General features: G+C 47.7%; 1 protein-coding gene across 19 annotated transcripts in view; it reads left to right on the forward strand.

The window, feature by feature from the left end:
* Window positions 1-1,819: 1,819 nt before the first annotated feature.
* The window catches only part of Nrp2 (neuropilin 2), a 158,992-nt gene continuing 139,955 nt past the window's right edge, over window positions 1,820-20,856 (forward strand). For 11 of the 19 annotated variants that reach the window (XM_035440981.1, XM_027397041.2, XM_035440982.1 and 8 more), the window contains exons 1-2: window positions 1,820-2,634; window positions 17,122-17,299. In XM_035440981.1, the coding sequence (XP_035296872.1) occupies window positions 2,562-2,634; window positions 17,122-17,299 (251 nt within the window). In that variant the 5' untranslated portion in view covers window positions 1,820-2,561. Of the gene's footprint in view, window positions 2,635-3,550; window positions 3,687-17,121; window positions 17,300-18,659; window positions 19,138-20,856 lie in introns of those variants that run through there. The other 8 variants (XM_035440986.1, XM_027397046.2, XM_027397036.2 and 5 more) reach the window with 7 other exon arrangements.

The raw sequence follows: 20,856 nt of genomic DNA on the forward strand, positions 1-20,856 counted from the left end.
ATTTTGGCAGCAACACAAACTGGAATCTCTGCTTGAGGTCCAAAATCCAGGCTTCCCACTTCCTTCATCAAATATTTGGGACTGGGAGTTGTTCTTTACAATTGGACTTTAAACCAGGAAAATGTAAATCTGGAGCTTTTAGTGATACGGATTTTCTCTTGAGCCTAGAAAAAGCAAACAGGGAAGGGAAAGGGAGAATGAAGGGAATCAAAAGTACCCCTTATGTGTGTTTGATGATGATGATGATGATAATGGTGGTGGTGGTGGTGGTGGTGTGTGTGTGTGTGTGTGTGTGTGTGTGTGTGTGTGATGCTCTCTGGCAGAACTCAAAGGCCTCTGACACCTTTGCAGTCAGGCATCTAAGACTAACCATGTGACACTCAGACTGTGGACTTCCACTGTAAAAATTTCTCTATAGCATTGCAAATCACTTCTGATTCAATTTTGTTTGGGTTTATCTCCGTGTAAATAACAGTTAAGTGAGAGTTACAGATTTTTTTCAAACACTGAATGTGATAAACAAAGCTAATGGCAAGTCCTGATAAGGAAAGAAACAATCCAGAAGAATCCTCAAGTACAAGCCAAGAAGAAAATGGCATAGTCAGATGTGTGTGTTCCTTGTAGCCCAGACTTTATATCTCTTAATCTGCAGGTTGCTAGGAAAGGGATTGCAACGTTAGCCAGGCGTGTTCTACTGAATCTTTATCCTGGTAAAGCAATGATACCTGGTGAACATAACAGTTGGGGCTCACCAAGCTGCACTCAGAAACAAAGATGCAAATGTTTCCCCAACTGTTCGCTTAAAAGTTAGCTTCTAAGCGCCTTTAGACACTTTCCATGCCTCCACTTAAAAATAGTTAACATAGTGCTATTTTCTTTCTGTCAACACTGCGGCCACATTTCCTTGGGGAAACATGAGCAGTAGTTACAGTAGCATTCCAAGAGGCCTTCATGTACCTGTATTATGTGCGGAAGCTTGAAGATGTGTTGGGTGGCCGGGGGAACAATTTCATTGCCTCGAGAAATTTTTCATTGAATAAAATCGTTCCTCGTCTTAAGAAAACTGAGAGTTATGGGCGGGGTGGGGGAGTGGGGGCAACAAATCCTTACCCAGATAGCAGAGGAGTCTGTATGGGACACAACAAAGGATCTGAGTAGTAAACACAAGGAGTATTGGGGGTTTGCTTCAGCTAGGGCTGACAGTGTGTGTCGCCGCCACACACTGCTGCCTCTAGAAACACATGGTTGAGCTCTCTACCCCAAACACAGTCAGCCACCCAAACTCCTCCTGCAACGCCATTGCAGGTGGCATTGTGTTGGATTCTGCATGTGTGGCATCAGTCTCATTTTGGGGGGAACAAGCATTTCCCGGGCTCTCTAGAGTTTCCCTCTCGGCAGAGACAGCGCGCCCTGAAGGGAAGGTTCTCCTTCCTCGGGTTGTGACACACCCGCAGCCCCGCACCCAGGTGCGCAGGGCAAGGAGGGAGGTGTGGGCTGAGAGGGGGCGGCGAGGTGCCAGGTACCTTAACTTTGATCGCACGGCCGCGGGGTTGTGAGCCACCACCGCCCCGCCCGAGCCGGGTGCCGCGGCCCTGGGCTCTGCGCCGCGCGTCTCCGCCGCTGCCTCTTTAATCAGGAACACAGAAGGGGCGGGCCCTGAGCCGGCGCGTAATCGGATCGCTCTGCCGCGGCTCTGACATCCACATGCTGCTCGGCCTGAAAAGGCGAGGGGGGAGTCGGAGGGGAGGCAGAGGAGGCGAGCGAGGCATCAGCCCGCAGCCCGCCCCCGGCACATCCTCAGAAGCGCAGACACTCGGCCGGCCGCTGGGCGAGGTGGAGGTGAGGGCGGGCGCCAGCGAACTCGGAGAGCCGCTCGCACACTCGCGGGCGATCCCAGCCACCGCCGCACCCGCAGCAGCACCAGCAGCACCGGCCGTCGCCGCTTCCTGCCTCGCACTCCCCTCCAGAGACTGGCCAAGCGGGTGTAGCCGCCGGGGGAGGCTCCTGCTAAGGGAACCCGGCGAGGACAAGAGCCGGGAGGCTGACTGCCTCCCACTCCGCCTGTCCAGCGGTCGGTGTCTCTGCTCGCGTGTGTGTCCCGGGTGCCGGGGGAACCTGTGTCAGTTTGCGCCTCTGAGATCACACGGCTGCCTAGGGGTCGTGTAATGCCCAGGGCAAGTCTTGGCTTTCAGTTTTATTATTACTACTATTATTTTACGCTTGGCTTTCGGGAAACCCTCGTGATGTTGTAGGATAAAGGAAATGACACTTTGAGGAACTGGAGAGAACATACACGCATTTGGGTTTGAAGAAGAAACCGGTCCCCGCTTTCCCCTGCTTGCTCCCTCTTGGCTGATGTCAGGAGCTATCTCCTAGTGAGGTGGGGATTCCAGCAAGAATTAAAGGTGAAGACGGGCCACCGGGACCCAGGAGGGAAACGCTGATCATTAGAGACCTTTGCAGAAGACACTACAAGGAAGAAAATTAGAGAGAGGAAAAACACAAAGACATAATTATACGAGATTCCACAAACCTAGCCCTGGAGAAAGCCTCTTTCAAAAATGGATATGTTCCCTCTTACCTGGGTTTTCTTAGCTCTGTACTTTTCAGGACACAAAGTGAGAAGCCAACCAGGTAAGCCCCTCAAAGTTTTTCTATTATTTTTACATGGTTCCCCCTTTAAAGGCGACTGCTAATGCAGAGAGGCCACGCAAAACCGATCAGGAGGAGGCTCCCTCAATACTCAATAATTTAAAGGGAGAGAGAGCCGACCCTCTTTACACCACCAGGGCTCCTGTGCTAAACCCAACTTTTCTCTCTTGCTGGGAGTGTGTGTGTGTGTGTGTGTGTGTGTGTGTGTGTGTGTGTGTGTGTGTGTTTTGTAACAGAATTTGGCGGTGTTCAGATGTCACATATGGACTGAATCAAAGGTTTAAAAATACTACAAAGCCTTTGCATTACAGTTTTGGGGATTTTTTTTTTCCTGTCTTGAAGCAGAACACATCTCCCTTGAGTTTCTTCAACCTAGCCAGTGAAATATAAATCACTTGCATTCCCTCCACTTAGCTACATTGAGCAATGTTAGCTGAAGGGCTTGTGGGGAAAGGAAGGAGTCTAGCTTTGGTTTTCAAATGTGTGTGTGGATTGTTTGCAGAATGGGTGGGTACATCTCAGAATCCGAGGACTGAAGCTAGGGGAGCAAGTTAGCTTGGGGCTAAGATGGGGCTTTCCCGTGGGCAATTGCTGGTCCCCACTCTCTCCTGAATCCATGTGTTCTCTGGGAAAACAAATCTTGTTCTTTAAAAAAATTCCTGAAAGATAAAAGAAACTGCATGCCCCACAAGGTCTCTCTGTCTTGTGAAGTGGTTAGAAACTTTTGAGTGGAATTTGTTCTCTTGAGCACTGTCAAAAAGGGTGTGTGGACACAGGCTGCAAAGATAAGCACAGTGGGGCCTAGGATAGTCCAGGGCCAGCTTTTGTGGAGTGCGGCAAGGGATATCTCTCTGAAAACAGGTCTCTGGTCTCAGGGAATGCGGTTCTTCCTCCCTAGGATTGCTCCAGGGTTGCTTTTCTCCGCTCTAAGACAGTATCTGGAGCCTCACAAAACTCTTAGCAGTTGCTGCTACAGGTGATTATGGACGGGATTCCATCTACCAAGGAAATGGTGAGGGGAAGAAGGAAGGAAGGTAAAGACAAAAACTCGGAGAAGTGCTTTTATCTCGAGACGCTTGGGAGGTGACAGGCAGCCGCAGTGAAGGGACTCACTCCCAACAGCCACCCTGGCATCCTCGCACTGTGCTTAGCCAGTCCTAAGGAGAAAGCTTAGTGCCTGCCAAGCTTCTTGTCCCTTCCCAAACACACACCTACAGCCACTTACATATGGGTTTTATTTTTTGCTATTTTGGGGGGTTTTTTTGGGGGGTGCCTTTGAGACTCAAGTCCAAGCCTTTACTGCTCCTCTGCGGTAACTGATCCTACAGGCAGCTTTGCAAGCATGAGCTAAGGGATGGGTGCAGGTCTGTCCTGGGGAAATTTTCTGGGCCTCGCATTGGGTCTTGCCTTAATTCTGAATTCCCAGCTTGAATTGAAATTAAATTACCTCCCACGGACCTGAATGCTGCGTAAATTATGTATGTGTGTGGTTTGCTATGTATGAATACATATATATATATATATATATATATATATATATATATAGCACGCGCGCGCGCACTGGCGCGCTCCTTGAGAATGCCCATGGTATATTATGTATTCAAGAGCGGACTCCGGTAGGCCCGGGTGTGCGAGTGCGAGCACACTGGCACACACACCACACATACAACTTCAGGCTCCCTGTGATGTGCGGAGCGAAAGGGATTGGGAAGACTCGGGGACCATCGCCTATCCCAGATGTTCGCACATCTGGCCCTGAGCTGCGTGGAGCATGAGTACGTGTGTGTGTACGACACCCGCTCGGACCCACTCCTGCTCTGCCACCTGCCTCCCGCGCTCTCTGCAGAGCCCCCTCCCATCCCAATCCCTGGTCTCGCTGCGTCACTTCCAGAGAAGCTCTAAAGCGCGGAGTGCAAAGCAGGTCTGCCCACTAAAAGCCGGTGGGCAGCCTCGGACCCGAGGTGGGACCCGCCCAGAGTAAATATTATCCGGCTCCCCGAAAAGGTGATCCATAGCCGATCACCGTTTCAATCGAGCAACTGATTGGTACCCGGAGACCTAACCCGGGTGGCTAAGGGCGAGGCCAAGCTAGACCTCTGACTCACCCTATGTGCGCCCGCCAGGAGGTGGGTTGGTCCCGGCACTACGGCGGCAGCGGGAACCTATTCCGAGAAGGAAGCCAGGAAAGAAGGTGGCGGGCACACGTGGGGGCAACTGAGCAAATACTGGGGCGGTCCCTGGCAGCTGGAAGGCTATGTGGGCACCGTGCATCCGGCTCCCAGGCGCGTAGCCTCCAGCCAGGGGCTGGCGAACTCTGGGTAGCTGGGCTGGACCGGCTCGGAGCGCCCCCTCCTGCCCCCCACGCTGCACTAGGCAATGCAAGCTCGCCGCAGCCCCGGGAGAACTGGCTTGTAGAGGCTGAGGGCCTGAGACCGAAAGATCCCCGCTCTAACCAGGCCGGGCAGCAGGAAGCTGGGGTGGGATTGCAGCACCGAGGGCGGAGAGAGGCGGGAAGCAGCCAGGCAGCCTAAGTCGCAGGAATGCGCGCAACTTGCACAGCCTGCGGGAACACAGTGCGGCTAGCGCCCGCCTGAGCGTAAGAACAGGTGAAGAGCACGCGGCTCGGGCATCCACGTGGCCGAGACGTGGGCGCCCCACAGCGCTCCCAACTCCCTCCCCAACCCCTACTACCATCCCCCAGAGCCGTCCCTACCGCCGCATCGATTTGTTTGGGCTACGCAGCAGAAACAGAGCTCAGCAATCCATAAACATTCTATTAGGCAAAAAAAAATATTTCCAGCAAAAGCAGAACCAAGGCTACAGCCTCTACTAAGTTAGCCACCTAGAACTTCTCCAAACCAGTCCCCTCCTCCTCCAGACTAAGGGCACCCCCGGGTAGAAGCCTGCCGCAATTCCCTGGTGGTGCCCAATGCCAGAAAGTTAGGTCGTGGCTGCGGCTGTTGTCCAGAGCGGCCACTGCAGTTGCCTGCTGGCGGATTACGTCCCCCTCCTCCCTTCCTGGCTGCCCGTGTCCACGTGAAGAAAAAAAAAAAAAAACAAAAAACGGTGTTCACGACCGATGCTTTAGTTTTCCTGATTGATTTCTTTTTAATATCAACACAAGTTAATGGAGGCGAGGCGCGCTGTGATTAAACGGCTGCCCCCCCCCCCAGCCCTTCGCCTCGGGCTGGCGGCGTCGTTAGTGTGTCCCACCAGACCCTTGGCACCATCAGGACAAGTCGACCGACTGTCCTAAGGTGTGTGGAGGGGGCGTGGAACGGATTGGGCAACACTCTGGGGATCTCCGGGGGGGCTGGGGGCACTGGAATCAGCTTTCCAGGTCACTTAACCGATCCTCCCACCCTTGCGGCAGCTTCTGCGGCTCCGGTTGAATTTCTTCTGGAAGGGAAGGGAGTGGACGCCCCGGTTTATTGGCGTGGACTCCCTGCTTGGCTCGCTCCCTCTGCCTCCCTTCGTTTCAGTTTCTGACAGAGAGGAGAGCCCCCTGGCGCTAGCCTTCCCCAGCAGCGCCGGGAGACGAAACTGCTGTGTTAGAATGGATCCGCTGGGGCTTGCATTCTACCCAAGAAATAGCTCAGTTCCTGCTGTTGGTCTTTCAGAAGGTGGCAACTCCCAGGCTTAATGTCTACGCCCCCCTCCCCCGGCCCCACGAGACTCATGGCTTGGGGCCAAAAGAAGCCAGACCCCATAACCATCTCCCTCTTTCTTCTTACTCCCGAAGAGCTTTGATCTGTGGTGGCCTTTAACAGCATTGCCATGGACACGGGCTGACTCGGTCAATTCAACCTTCAGTCTGAGCTGGGTGATCAGATAAGAGGTGTAAATTGGCTGTGGGAGACAGGTCCGAGTTCAAACAAATCCACTAAGAGAAGCAGTGATAGTCCAGGGGCTTGATATGGGGATATGATTAATGTTTTAGACTGTTTCCCCCAAAATGTGCCATGGCCATGGATGTATATAATCATTTACAAGTAAAACAGTAAACTCCTGGATTCGGAACAGACAGCCTACTGAGAGCTCTGGTGACTGATCTCCTGCCCTCATTAAATAAGTGCCCAGTCACCTTTTCCCCAGAAGCAAGCACTGGAGGTGGTGAGGCTGTAACCATTTGCCAACTGAGTACACAGTATAAAACAGAGGAGAGCGCCCCACGGGGCTTCAAGACAGGCCCTTACTTGTCCAGGATGCACCAGGTAGAATAGCGAGTGCCCAGCAGCACCTCCAGTGTGAGGTTTTATGTCATCCCAAGGAGCCCTCAGAGCACTCAACTGGCAAAGTGTGAGATTGGAAAGCTGCAGGGACTGGAGGCTGGGCTCTCCCAACAGGACCCCTGCTGTCTACCAAATGGCTCCAGCCCCCTGCTGTTCAGTGGATAGTAGGCGGCATTCATCAGGTTCTACCTTCTAGGTATAGGAAAAGTGAAGAGTGCAAACAGCAGTTCCTATGCAATGAGGCATGAATGCAAGCAATAGTTATCATCGGGGCGAGGGAGGCAGTGGGGGAAAGAAGCTGAGGTCCCAGGTGTTTTTCATCTCATTCAACTCTTCATTAAAGCAATTTAAAAAGTGAACTGAGAAAGTGTGGAACGTTTCTGAGTTGACAAAATTCAAGAGCCAGGCTTATTGGCAGTTTTCAGAACATGTTCCCCCAAAGATCCAGTTTGGAAAGATATGAAGGTGAGGTTTTTCCTTTATAGAAAGCACGAAGCCTGCGGAATAAAATGGAAGGGGCATTGTCTCTGATCAGCCCCTTCCCCAGCCAGCAAATGAGGCCAAATCCAATTGGAATCCCTTGTGCTAAATCTTGGCCATGTTATCCAACTGAAGCCTGAACTAGGCCAATTTAAAAATAAAAACAAACCAGTAGGGCCACAGCAACCAATGAGAAGGCGACTTTGTCACCTGAATCAGTTGCGTTTGAAGTTCCCTTTACCTTAACCAGGTAAGGAAAGTAACTTGGACCTGGCCAGTCCTATTTCCTTAGCCCTCTTCTCTATAAAAGACCCCCACCCCCTCTTAGTTGATGGGAGGCTTGTTCCTTCTATAAAATGACAAGTTGCCAGATTGTGAATCAAATAGAAAAGCCAATTTACCCAGAACCAAATGTACTGTTATTTTGTCTTTTGACAAGCACAACACATTTGAAATTCCTTAAATGAAGGAGACCTACAAAGTGACCCCGGAGCAGGAGTTCATGGTGGCATGAACATATTTAAGGTATTTTATCATCTGGCCACCATCTTGCCAGATGAGGCACCCACCTTGAGTAGCATTTGTGTGCTTTGAGCCCCAGGAGTTAGCCACTGTTCTATTCCTTCCAGGAAAGGCTTTATCTACTGCTAGCTTTTGAAGATGATTAACCCAGTTCTGGAGGATACTACAGAAAAGTTGTATGGCCCATCTCCTTTTCTCCCCCAACTCTGAGTTCCTACAGCATTTCTCAAGACTCTATCTGTCTTGTAGAGAAGAGCCCATCATTTGAAGGTTTCATTCCTGAGCAAGGTTTAGTGGGGTTGGATTCCAGGACACACTGGCCTTGTCCTGTGGCTGGCCCAGGAGAAAGCTTCTAAAGGTTTAGGAAGCTGTCAGGTTTAGATAAGACTGAGCCCCTATCCTATGGGACCTTGGTTGTATTAATAAGGAGAAATTAATTTTTAACCACTGGGAATGTTGCCAAATTATGTGACCTTTGGCAGACCAGCTGTGCTATAAAAATAAATCCCCCATTTCTGAAAATGCTGCTTCTCTCCAGTAGAACAATAACAACGTGGCAGTTGGGACAGAAACGCTCAGGCTGGAGAAGAAAGGGTAGGAATGGGTGTTGACAAAAAAAAAAAAAATCTGTGATGCTATGAAACGTGACTGAAGACCTGAGCATCCTACCACCCTCCCCCACACCCCACCCAGGGCTTCCAGAATACAGGAAAGAGATCTGGCATAACAGGGAGCCAGGGAGCCTGTGTATATGCAGGCAATGGAGAAGGTGTTAAGTGCTTCCAGCCTGCTCACACCCAGCCTTGAACACATCCCTCATTGTTCACACTGCCCAGTTACTGGCATGGGCAGAGAAAAGAGGTATTGAATAGGGCAAAATATTTATCTTTCCCTAAATGCCACCAATAAGTGTCACTGGAGTTTGAGAGCACTGGGGTTAGATTGCTTTGCTTCTCGATAATTGGGAGCCAGGTCGTCCAGGTTTACAGTCCAACTCGGCCAGTTGCCAGCCCTATATCCTAAGTATTCTGTGCCACCAGAGCACTTAATTGCTGTGTGCCTCAGTTTCCTTATCTGTAAAGGGTGTGTTTGATAACAATACCTACCTAGGATGGCTATGCTGTATGACATCACATAGAATTGATGCTTGATGAGCCTATTCTGATGTCATTCAGTCTTGGAGATAGCTGCAGTGGGGTTAGTCGTCTCATGCTCACACAAAGCACTCTCCACCAACTGTGGGAAGTTTATTTTGTTTTTATGAGATTTATTCATTCTCAGCTGCTTCATCACTAAACCTTTGTCTGTGTTTCATAAGCACCAGCTTATCTCCTTCACAAAGTTCTTCACAGGCCAGTCACCCCCGCTGGATCTCATCTCAGCGAAGGGTTGTCTCCACTTTGCATTCTTTTTCTTCCTTATTCTATTTTCCATGTTCTTGCTGTCTCCCGACTCCCACCCCCTTCCATCCTTCCTAACTGAAAGTGTGTTCAGCAGGAAATGCTGTGTTTAAGTCTCCTCAGCAACTGAACTCAAAAAAAGTCGTCAGAAAGACAAAATAGCTTTTACCCAGCAAGACCCTTCTTAATAATCCCATTTCCCTCTGGGTCTTCATAAAAGAGTCATGATCTAATCCAGAAAAAAAGAGGGGGTGGGCGGGAATAAAAGGAAAGATCTTCCCAGTAGCTTGCAGTATACAGGGCTCCTGGCCACCAGAGAGAGAGAGAGAGAGAGAGAGTCTGTCTGGTACCCTACTCCCAGCCCCCAAAGATGTTCTGATAAGTAGCATTTAGGTTCTGGAGAGAGCCAGTCCTTGAAGAAGATAAAGGGAATTGCAAATTACTGGACCAAATGATAATAATAATTGTGAGAATAAATGGGGGGAAAATAAAGCAGATGTACCCTGAAGGCATAGTAGGAGCCAGAGATAAAGGCACAGAACAGATTTAGTGGAGAGAGGCCAGCTGAAGTCACGTAGGAGAAAACCCACTACCAGCAGTTGCTCACTGATGACGTTGTTGTAGTTTTGCATCTTGCCAGAATGACTGATAAACAAGTATTTGGAACTGCCTTTTCCAGTGAGAAAGAACAGTAAACAATCAACCAAAAGCTCAGAAAAATTACTATGTTTACTACTGCTAGATATAACATGAGTAACCACTGAACTTCATCATTACCTAAGGTTAGGGTGTCCTTGGAGATCTAGTTCACATTAAGTCCACCATGGATCAATGCCTGTGTTAATTTGCCATTTTAAAATCTGTATTTACTAATAGCTAAGGATAGGAAAGGAAGGATAATGTCTGATGTTTTGTGGTAAAATGAATTTTTGATATCTAGTGATACTCTATTGTGATAAAATAGTATTATTCTAGTTCTGTCTTAATTCTTTAATTGGTAAACTCTCATTGGATCTGATTGTTAGGAAAGACTCTGGATTTTATTGCATAGGGCTTTCCAAAGATGGATAGGAAAAGGTCCTTGTCCTCAGGTGGCTGGTGTTGCAGCAAAGTGGATAAGGTCATGTGAACTCTTACTCCTAAGACGATGCTCAAGACTTGGGCTTTTGAGGTAGAGAGAAGGAGGCAGTAGTCCATGGCACTCCTGGTGTGAAGGTGAAGAAGGATACCATACAGGTGAGAATTTCAGCAAAGAAAACCTTCAGGGGAAAGGGGAAGTGGGAGCAGAGACATGCTCACTGGGTTTATTTAGGGAAGCTGTACTTTAGAATGCATGGTTAGAAATAATTGTCAATAAAGTCAGAAATAGTGGCTTGGGCTTAATGCAAGGTCCAATTTGCAAGGCCAGGGGGTTCAAGTTTCATGTGCTAACCAAGGGGGAGCAATTGACATTTCAACCTAAACTTTGGTTCATCAAAATAACTGAAAATACATATATTTTTATTAGCACCCCCTCCCTTCCTTTGGTTTTTGGAGAGACCTCAAAATTGTTTTTCTTCTGTTTCCTTTCCCAAATGTCTGTTAAAATGGTCAGGATTTGTAATCCCAGATCTCTCGTCAATGGCATCAAAACTGCATTTGCAATGAGGTCCGGAAAAGAGCGGACATAAATACAAACTAATGATATTATACCGGCTGCCCTATTGGAATTGCATTTGTTTATGATATAAGATGACAAATAACAAGGTTACCACAGGTGGCATGATTCAAGGTCAGGGGAGGTAATCACGTCAAACCTACATTTTTCCAACTAAGTGACAGGCCATTCTTAGCATCCAGATTGAAGGGGAAAAGGCATTCCAAAGGCCCTACTTCCAGCCCCATCTCCCAGTTGTGTTCTAGGCAAGTTGGGGATGTGGGGAAAAAAAAGGGTTTGCTTCATTTCTTCCTGCCTCCCTTGCACATGTGCCGACTTCCTCTCCTGCTTCTAGCTCCTTGTCTCCTCTCCCATCCCGGATGGTTTTTATTCAGATTTTGAACTTTATCACAGCAAAAGCTCATGGTGATTCTCATTTGCCACCCCTCCAGGAGGGCATTGCTCACTGCCACCCGGCCCCATAAATTGAGTGGATTGCACCCCCTCCTAGTTGTTGCCTGAGGAAGTGGTCAAATGGTCGCATTCCTGGGCTGATGGATTGGCTCATTTCTTCTCAGCTTAAGCCAAGATATGGATTTTATGAGACTGTCTTGTGACAGACTGAAGTCACTTTGAATAAAACAAAACCTAGCCTCAGCTCGAAGAAATAACCCTTTGAAGCAGCTTATCCTGAGTTGGTGAGCAAAATTTGGCTAACCCCCCCCCCCAAAAAAAGGACATAGATGGTCTGGGTTAGGGATTTGATGCTGCTGCCTTTGGTCTTTTCATGTATCCCTGTTGATGACATGCTCACACAAGGAGCTGGGTATCCATAATATTTATAAACAAGCAACCACAGAGCCGGTTAGGAAGCGCACATTGTTACAGCTAACATGATTAAGAGAGACATTCAAACTCTCCATAATGCAAGGCAGGCATCTTCAAGTGGAGATCCTAGCCTTTGGTTTCAGCCTTACTGAGTAAATGAAGCAAGGGGTAACACCTTGAACACATGCCTTATTGTTTTGGAAGGAAGAGAAGACTCCTTTGAATTTGATATCACTCTATAGGTTATAGGAACTTTCCCCCACCTCATGGTATATGGGCTTTCAACTTAGAACTGGATATATCCTTTCAGAGGAGAGGGGAAAGTGTCAGCATGATGGTGTAACTTACCCAAGGCCACACAGCTTGCCAGTGGTGAGAATGAGGCTCTTTATCCCCACCCAGGGCTATTCCAGTCAACTGTCCAGAAATAAGTGACATAAGAAGGTAGCAACCTCCTGTTTTTAAGTAGGGGAGGAAGAGCATCTTCCTTGCCCTGCTACCAATAATTAAATGGAAGTAATGTTGGATTAAGGGCAGGATGGGATTATGTTGTGAGTAAAGAGTAAGCTGTAAAAAGCTTCCAAGAGAAGTGATACAGTATACAGCGGCACTCAGGCATACAGTAGCCCCTACAGGCCTGAGAAGAATAGGTCTGCACTCCCAGCAGATGCCTGAAACTATGAATAGTGCCCAAGTCAACAGTCCAGACGTTCTCCTATGCATATGTACCTGTGACAAAGTTTAATTTACAAATGAAACACACTAAGAGATTAGCAACAGCTAATATTAAAATGTAACAATTACAATAGCATACCACAATAAACATTACATGGATGTAGTCTATCTACTTATCTACCACCTATCTATCTACCTATCATCTATCTGTCATCATCTATCTGTAGTGAATGTACTCTTCTATTGATGATGCTGTGTGTTATCATGTAATGAATACCTTAGAATGATTTAACAGCAGTGCTAGGCTGCTATTGACCTCCTAACTATGTGTCAGAAGGATGAGCATCAAGGTATGGCAATGTCTTTGACCATAGATAACTGAAACCACAGAAGGGGAAACCACAGGGAAATGAGGGTTACCCACATGTTAAAGTCAAAGAGATCCAAGTTCATGGGTTTCAAACAGATCCAGGAGGTCCTGTCCCAGAGAATCCCAGGAGAAATGAAGGTAGAGCCTAGAAGCCAAAGTGATTTTCTTAGTTTTCTCAAGCCTTTCCTTGGAGCATCCAAGGTGAGTTTCTCTTTTACCTCCACTGTACTTTGGAATTCTAGGTAGAGTTTTCATCCAAGGGAAAAGAGTACTTCTTAAAAGCCAAGGCAACTACATACCTAACAGAGTCCACACACTGAATTAAATATATGAAGGTGAACCCTTGGAAGGCCCCCATTCAAGTAAGAGATAAGCTTCTCTCCTTTTTTGCCAATGTCTACCCTTCATGGTAAACACACACACACACACACACACGCACGCACGCACGCACACACACACACATACACACACACCTTTAACAGTTACCTCACTATCAAGTGTCCCTGTTTGTGCTTTCTTTCCATTTGATGAACCTAACGGTCTAGTCGGTCTTCAGATGTGGTCACAGGACTCTGGCTGTTGAATCAAACCATCAGAATTCTGATTATTTAAAAGTTGTCACCACAGGGGGCTGGAGAGGTGTCCAGTTGAAAGTACTTTGTATTCTTACAGAGAAGGCTCCAGTCCAGTTCTCCGCACCCACATGGTCACTCACAACCATCTGTAGCTCCAGGAGAGTTCCAGGCAAAGCTCTTATGCATATAACACATATAAAATTAATAAATCTTTAAAAGGCAAAATCTCCACACAGTCTGCTTTGAGTCTTATCATCAAATTCAGGCAATACCGTTTTCCTTTAAAAAACAGCTCCAATTTAATTTCCTAGATGGCAGACTAGATTTGTAAGAGTTCTTCTTCTGCCCCTTTTTAATATCTCCTAAAAATCAAATATTACCAAGGAGCTCTGTCTTAATTCAGGCTCTCTAGGAGGGCCTAAGTGAAGGAATAGGAAATTCTTTAATCTTCAGTGGCGGGGGAGGGGTGGTGGCAGGAAACCCATAGGCAGAATCAAAAGGAGTTTGACTAGGTGATATGAGCAGGAATGTAGAAATTTAGAAAAAACAATATATTTGACATATTACTTTTCAAATAAAAACATTTAAGTATTCACTATGAGGGAAAAATTCTAAACTCTGCGACTGTAAGAGCTAGCTTTCTCTTCCCTAGGAAGTTACATGTGAAGGCGCTTCACCAGGCCCTATCACCCACTGACCCCTGACCTGCACAGCTCACCCCTCAGGCTTCCCTCCCAGGTGGATCTTGCTCCTTCTCTTTGGGAAATAGATTTGCCCCAGGTGAGAGGTGTGCACAAAACAGTTGCAAAGTGAAATCTCTTGTCAACTCACCAGACAGGCTTGGTGGCTCGAGCTTCAGTGGGATCTGGTTCCTCTGTGTGTGAGATTGGCCTTAAGGGGTTTGCCCTTGAGTTCAACTCTCTCCATACTTGGTTTGATGCCTCTGAAACAAGACAGAAAGCATTATGGAGTTCTTTGGGAGCACAATAAAGCACTACAAAGTAATGGATGGTGTGGCTCTTCACAAGAAAGCCTAGCTAATTCTTATTGGGGTAAGCTTGTGCTTAAGACATGCAACCTCCCCTCCCATCTAGAAATGAAAAGATCAGTTATCAAGGGGAGATGTAGAAGGATTTAGTGTGTTTTCTTTACAGTTTTTACTGCTGTCTTTCAAGGATTCTGTTCTCTCCAAGAAAAATAGAGACAGAAATTCTAGTATTTATCTTTGGGGATATATGTCTGTGCAAATGATGTGTGACATTTTATGAGAGGGTGTAAACGTGTGTGCAGGACTGAAGTGTGAATTGCTGCTATGTATTCGTAATTGATGGGAGCTCGGTATCTGTGTGTGTGTTTCTGAGTGTGAATGCAGTCTAAGCAAGAATGCCCATTTATAAATGGATGGGTATTGAAAAGGTTAAGAACACACAACTGAGGCAGATGTTAATGAGTTCACAGATATTTCTTTAAGTGTCACGATTTTCTTCTGATAAAGAAATGATGGGGGGACACAGAGGAAAGCAGTAGGGTTTTCCTTTTTCTTTCGGTTAATAAATTTCAACAGCAGGAGTGCAGACTATTGGCTACAGAGTATGGTAGAGTTAAACAAGATTTCTTTTGTGGGGCAGTAATTACGCTGAGTACAGATAAGAAACGAAACCTTTCTGGGAGGAAGTTTTATTCCTGAATCCATTGCTCATCTGTGTGCATGGTCTAATTGCTGAAAGCTCCAGACTGGGGTTCAGGGCGTTAAGGAAAGAAAGTCTTCTTTTAGGAGTAATTGGGGGCGCTTGCATGATGGGAAAATCTACTAAACAGGAGCTCTGCTCAGCATTCCCCATGAGTTTCAAGGCACAAAACATGATTTGGGGGTGAGGCCAGGCAGTTTTCTGCAAAAATAGCTGGCAGGGTCTGGCCCAGTAGAACATTCTTTCCTCTGCTCCTTTGGCAAACGAGCCAATGATCTAAGTACCCACATGTCTGCCTCTTCAAAGGGATTCTACCAGGCCCTTTCACCCACAGAAGCCAAGACTGATGGGCCACCATATGACCAGCTGGAACATACTGGTGCCCCTTGTTGGGGGGAGTGCTTTGGGGAGCCTGCAAAGCCTGCAGGCATGGGCTGCAGAGGCAGGGTAGGGGAGGTGGCAGCATCTGGGTGGGAGGGATGGACCCTATTGTCCTCCGGGCCTGGGGAGGATGCAGGGTCATTAGGTAGAGGATGATGCTGTAGCTGTTAGCCTGAGGAAACGGCTCACTTTTGTTTTCCACCCAGTAGGAAATGGACCTGAATCCATTAGATTCTGGGCAGTTCAACCCGGCACAGTTTGAGCCCTTGGAAGCTAGATGCCAAAAAGGCTACTAGTGTGGATTTGTGGCCCACCACCATTGTGCAGCGTGCCTATCATTTATGCATTTAAAGGCTGTCAGGCTGGCAGTCTGCAGCAGAGGGCTGGAAGACAGTAATGCCAACAGACACCGGGGATGGTAAAGTGCACCTGTAGAGTTAAAAATGCATGACCCATTCCCTCTTTGAGGGAACATAGGAGAAAGACCCCCGTCCTGGAGGGTGTCTGCTGAGCTGTAATACATAATTCACGGGCCCATGCTGGTCCATGCAGATGGCGGTATTAAATCGTGATTGATGCTCTGAGACACACTATGCTCTCGAAGGACTCCAAGAGGCTTTGGAATATTTCTGTCCCTTGTGCCCCTCTGCTCTTACTGTGGTATTTAGCAAACCTCACTATTTCCCAAGAACCCCTACTAGGCGTTGCACAAATTCCCTCCTGGATAGATGAGGTTCTTCAAATGTCATCACCCACCTTTGCTGCCTTTGAAGTTTGTCCCTTCCCTCCTGGCCCACTGAGGCTGTTGATATCCAGCCAGGCACCCTAGGAGAGGGGCGCCAGGTCTTTCTCTGCCTGGGCCTTTCCAGAAGCACCAGCACACTCTGGTGGCAACAGTGGAGCCAGAGAGACAGTGGGCAGAAAGCATAGAGAAAGCTAAGGCGTCTGGTCCACCCAACACAAAGCACCTTTGTGGAAATGCCCAGATCCGAGCCAACAGATTCTCCGATACAGATTCTTCCACTCAGTGTATAATGAAATAATAAATCAAATCTGTGGTGTGTGTGTAATTCAGTGTTTTGGGGGCTTTCTTTAAAAATAACCTGAAATCACCCTCTAGGGCCTGTTTTGGCCCAAAGCTGAAAGTGCCTCCTCACACCTCTTTAATTGTTGCCAGGCTTGCTTGTGGGTTGGTACCACAAAACCACGATTGTCAGTTCCTGGAGCCCGGCTGTTGGCTGACTGTGCTGGACTAGGAGACACCAAATAAAATGAAGGATTTATGAGACAAAGATAGAGATGGGAAGCTTGAAGGAAGAGAGGAAGATGACCAAGGAAGGGAGACAGGAAAAGGCAGGGAGACTTCTTAAGAGTATAGTCTTGTTTTTATAATCTTCAGTCTTGTAATTGGAATATTTATGATCATTTTTCTGGAGTGTGTGTCTGTGTGTGTGTGTGTGTGTGTGTGTGTGTGTGTGTGTGTGTGTGTGGTCAGGTGGCTACGAGGAGCAAAGAGTTGAAATAATCTCTTCCACTGGATGAATAAATAGGTTAGTCTCCTGGACTGACTGCCATAAAAGGTCTGTAAAATAGTTGTGATCAGCCCCTGGGTGGGAGGAGAGGCCGAGGGAGGCTTCAGGAGCATATCTCAAGTTCTTTGGTGGTGTTGCTCTCTCTTCCAGACCCACCCTGTGGAGGTCGGCTGAATTCCAAGGATGCGGGCTACATCACCTCCCCAGGTTACCCCCAGGACTATCCCTCTCACCAGAACTGTGAGTGGGTCGTCTACGCCCCCGAACCCAACCAGAAGATTGTCCTCAACTTCAACCCTCACTTTGAAATCGAGAAGCACGACTGCAAGTAAGCACAGCCCTGCTGACTGGGGGCACAAAAATCTGGCTGCCGTCATGATAGTTTGTCCTTTTTATCCATGAAAGACAACAGTGAGTCCCAACCACAAAGAGACACACAAAGATAGCGTTAACTTTTAGGAGAGGTAGGGTGGAGCTGATTCCATGGTATTGTAAAGAACTTTGTGGAATAAGGTACAGAAAACAGTGGTGCCCTGTCTGCAGAAGTTGGCAGTGGAAGAGTTTCCATGGGGGTGGGAAGTGGGCTACAAAACCCCACTTACTGGCTCTATGATTTAACTTCCCTTGGAGAGCTCCCCGTTTCAACCGCTGCCTTATCAGGGAGCCCTGACAGCTTCCCAAATAAAATAGTGGCTAGATCCTCAAATATACCCATCATTGGGGGATTGGCTTATTGCTTTTTGACGGGGCTGCTCATTGCTTAAAATGAGTAAGAAATACTGACTTGACGAAGGCAGGCTTAAGACTCCAGTTGATTCTTGATGTCTAGCTGCTCAGGTTACTATCAAAGATGCAGGTATGGATTTGTCCTACAAACACAGTCTTAATTGCTCTACAAATAATTAAGCTACCATGCCCCTGGGAAGACGGTGCCACCGTGACCTCCATTTTAACTCGAGAACACTAAAGCACAGAGAGGTTAAGTCAGTCACTCAAGGCGACTCAGCTGATCTAACACCACGACATCAGTCCAGTCACCTTGGGATTGTGGACAGCTAGACAGCTGCTCTTGAGATGCTGTGCTCGAGTGGGGAAGCAGACAGGTAGAAGTGTGGAGAATAGAGATGACTGAGCAGTGGTTAAAGTTCTGCCCTGGGCGTGTCCCCGTGACTTGAAAGTGAAAGTGTTCGGTTCAGAAAAGAACTCAGCATTGACAGCTTTAGTCTTTGTACCATACCCTCTGGAAGGTGCTCAGTGTTCACAAGATGAGTAAGATTCTAAGCATTACTGTGACCAAGGAATTGTGAGTCCTGAATAATTGCTAAGGGGGATACCTTGTGGGGTAGGTTTAAGAGAGTGTTCAACACTCCTGGCCTCCATTGCAGAGCAGACTGCCTCCGAAGGAAACAAGGCCTGTCTGTAACTAGCACTATACTCTGAGACCTGGAGAGCTGTTGTCGTTATTATCCTCCCAGGACCACTTTGCACCTACAGAATGGTTTCCTTCTAACAGGAGGTAGTCCGTGTTGAAAACCAAAGAGTTTCCCGGATGGATGCTGCACATGACCCAGAGTCACAGGATGAGGTTTCTAATTCCAGGGCCAGTCTTGGCTGCCTGGGTGACAAAGCGAATCAGTTCCCCTTTGTCTGTGTCACACAGACATACTGAACACATTGACTCAGCATCCCCAGGCTTCCACTTCCCCAACAGTGAACTTTACAAAGAAAAGGGAGGGGGGTAGAACAGTTTCTGTAAAAGGTATTTTGGGTCCGGGAGCCTTTGGCTAGGCTGCAGAAGGTTGGCGTCAACCGAAGCATAATGTACAGGGTGCTTGAGAATGAGCTCAGGGAAATTTGACTAAGCACCTCTCTGGATGGAGGGCCAAATTCGGTCCTGCTGATACCAGCAAAATCTCTAGGGGAAATTGCTAAGAGGCCATTTTATGGATGTTCACGATGACAGAGGAAAGGGGCCCAGCTTTTTAGAAGGCTGGACCCAGATGGCCATGAGCAAAGCTCCAAATATATTGGGAAGACTAAAAGGCTAAGGAAGCACACAGAAGCCCCAGGACCCATCCTCCAGGGTCGGGAGAGCCTGGTGCAGAGCCTCCATCAGCAGAAGGGACACCAACCTCACCCTTGCTGGAGTCTGACGAGAGGAAACAGGCAAGTTACAGGCTATCTCCCAGATTCTCTGCCTCCCTAAGCAGTTTCCTGTTTTCCCTTACACTCCCCATCCATGCTGCTGGCTTCAACCTAAAAGGTCAAAGAGGCCAGAAAAAATCTCTCTGGAATCTATTTCCCCCAGTGCCAAATTGTCGGCAAGGCTCCTCTGGGGTTAAGTTTCATCCACTTAGCCTTGCTCTTGGTCCTCACCCACCCCACCTCTACTCCTCCACTCCCCATTCTCTGTCTCTCTCATTAATTTTTATATTTAGAAGGCTGTATCTGGTCTCTCGGTCTCTTATTTGTGAACATTTGCATACAGAACAAGGGCTTGCCTCTCCCCGTGCCCACTTTACTTTCCTGGGAAAGAAACACTTCTCATTAAATCCCAGAATTTTTAAAGATAATTTGTTTATGTTTATTTTATGTGCATTAGCGTCTTGCTTGCACGTATGTCTATGTGAAGGTGTCCCTGCAACTGGAGGAATAGACAGTTGTGAGCTGTCATGTGAGTGCTGGGAATTGAACCCAGGTCCTCTGGAAGAGCAACTAGTGCTCTTAACTGTTGAGCCTTCTTTCCAGTCCCAAATCCTGGAAGTTTTGTCTTGTTCTCATACTCTTTACAACTTTTTCTCTTCCACACTGCATTGCTTCCTCTCCTAAGAGTTCCTGGATTTGTAGTGCATTTGCTATCAAAGGAAATTGGCCTCCTCTTTCTTTGCATCTTGGGGACATGTTCAGTTGTCTACGTCAAAGTGTATGTGTTAGATACCTCTCCCAACAGAAAATTGCCCCAGCTGCCCTTCTCTGTGGGCAACAGCTCTTAACAGAAAGGGGAAATGAACAGCAAAGGCAACCTCCATGCCTGCCCAAATTTTCTCTTCTGCTTTCTGTCCATGGAATTATCTACCAAAATTGCCCTATGAACTAAGACCAGGGCCCTGACTGGAAGGATTATTCTGCTGTGTGGCACCTAAACCTTTGTCTTGAAATCTTCACCACAAAGGTTGAAGCTGTTACTGAGCAAACCCCAGACAAATCTTTCTCTGACCGCTGCCCATTCATTTTGTTCCACTGAAGCCTGCTGTCTGCTCGGAAAATTTCACTCACAAGCGTCAGCCGTTCTGTGCCAGTGCAACCCAAAGCCACCCTGTCTGTTAGCTTTGCCTGCCACCTCCCTCGGGCTATCCACAGGGAGCCAAACCCTAAGCACCAGCAGGCCATCCTCGGGATAGGGTAGCAGCTATAGGCAAAAGCAAAGGCCACTGTGGCATTGTCAGCTGCCTGTGTCAAGGGACAGAAAGACAGCACTCAGGGCTGTCTGGGCAAACAGAGAGAATCCAATTCACACACACCCTCCACCCCCGCCCCCACTCTCAAGGAGAAGATACCAGGAGGCTGCTGCCTCTGCAGACAGAGAGGCCATTCGCTTGAGTCATCAGCCAGAGGGTTCAGTGTTATGGTTTTAGAAACACACACACACAAGGCTGAGTATTTTTCCATCTCTAAAGTTTGAACTGTATGTATTTTTTAAAACACTTACGAACATGCCATCCTACACACCTTATGCATCAGTCTTCAAGCAGGCCTAGAACACACACACACACACACACACACACACACACACACACACACACACACCATTGCAGAGGCCCAACCAAAGGTAACTAAAATTAAGAACTAGTTAGTTCCTTGAAAGAACAAGTGCTTACCAAATAG

This window comes from Cricetulus griseus, chromosome 2, assembly GCF_003668045.3.
Source record: "Cricetulus griseus strain 17A/GY chromosome 2, alternate assembly CriGri-PICRH-1.0, whole genome shotgun sequence".
NCBI lineage: Eukaryota > Metazoa > Chordata > Mammalia > Rodentia > Cricetidae > Cricetulus > Cricetulus griseus.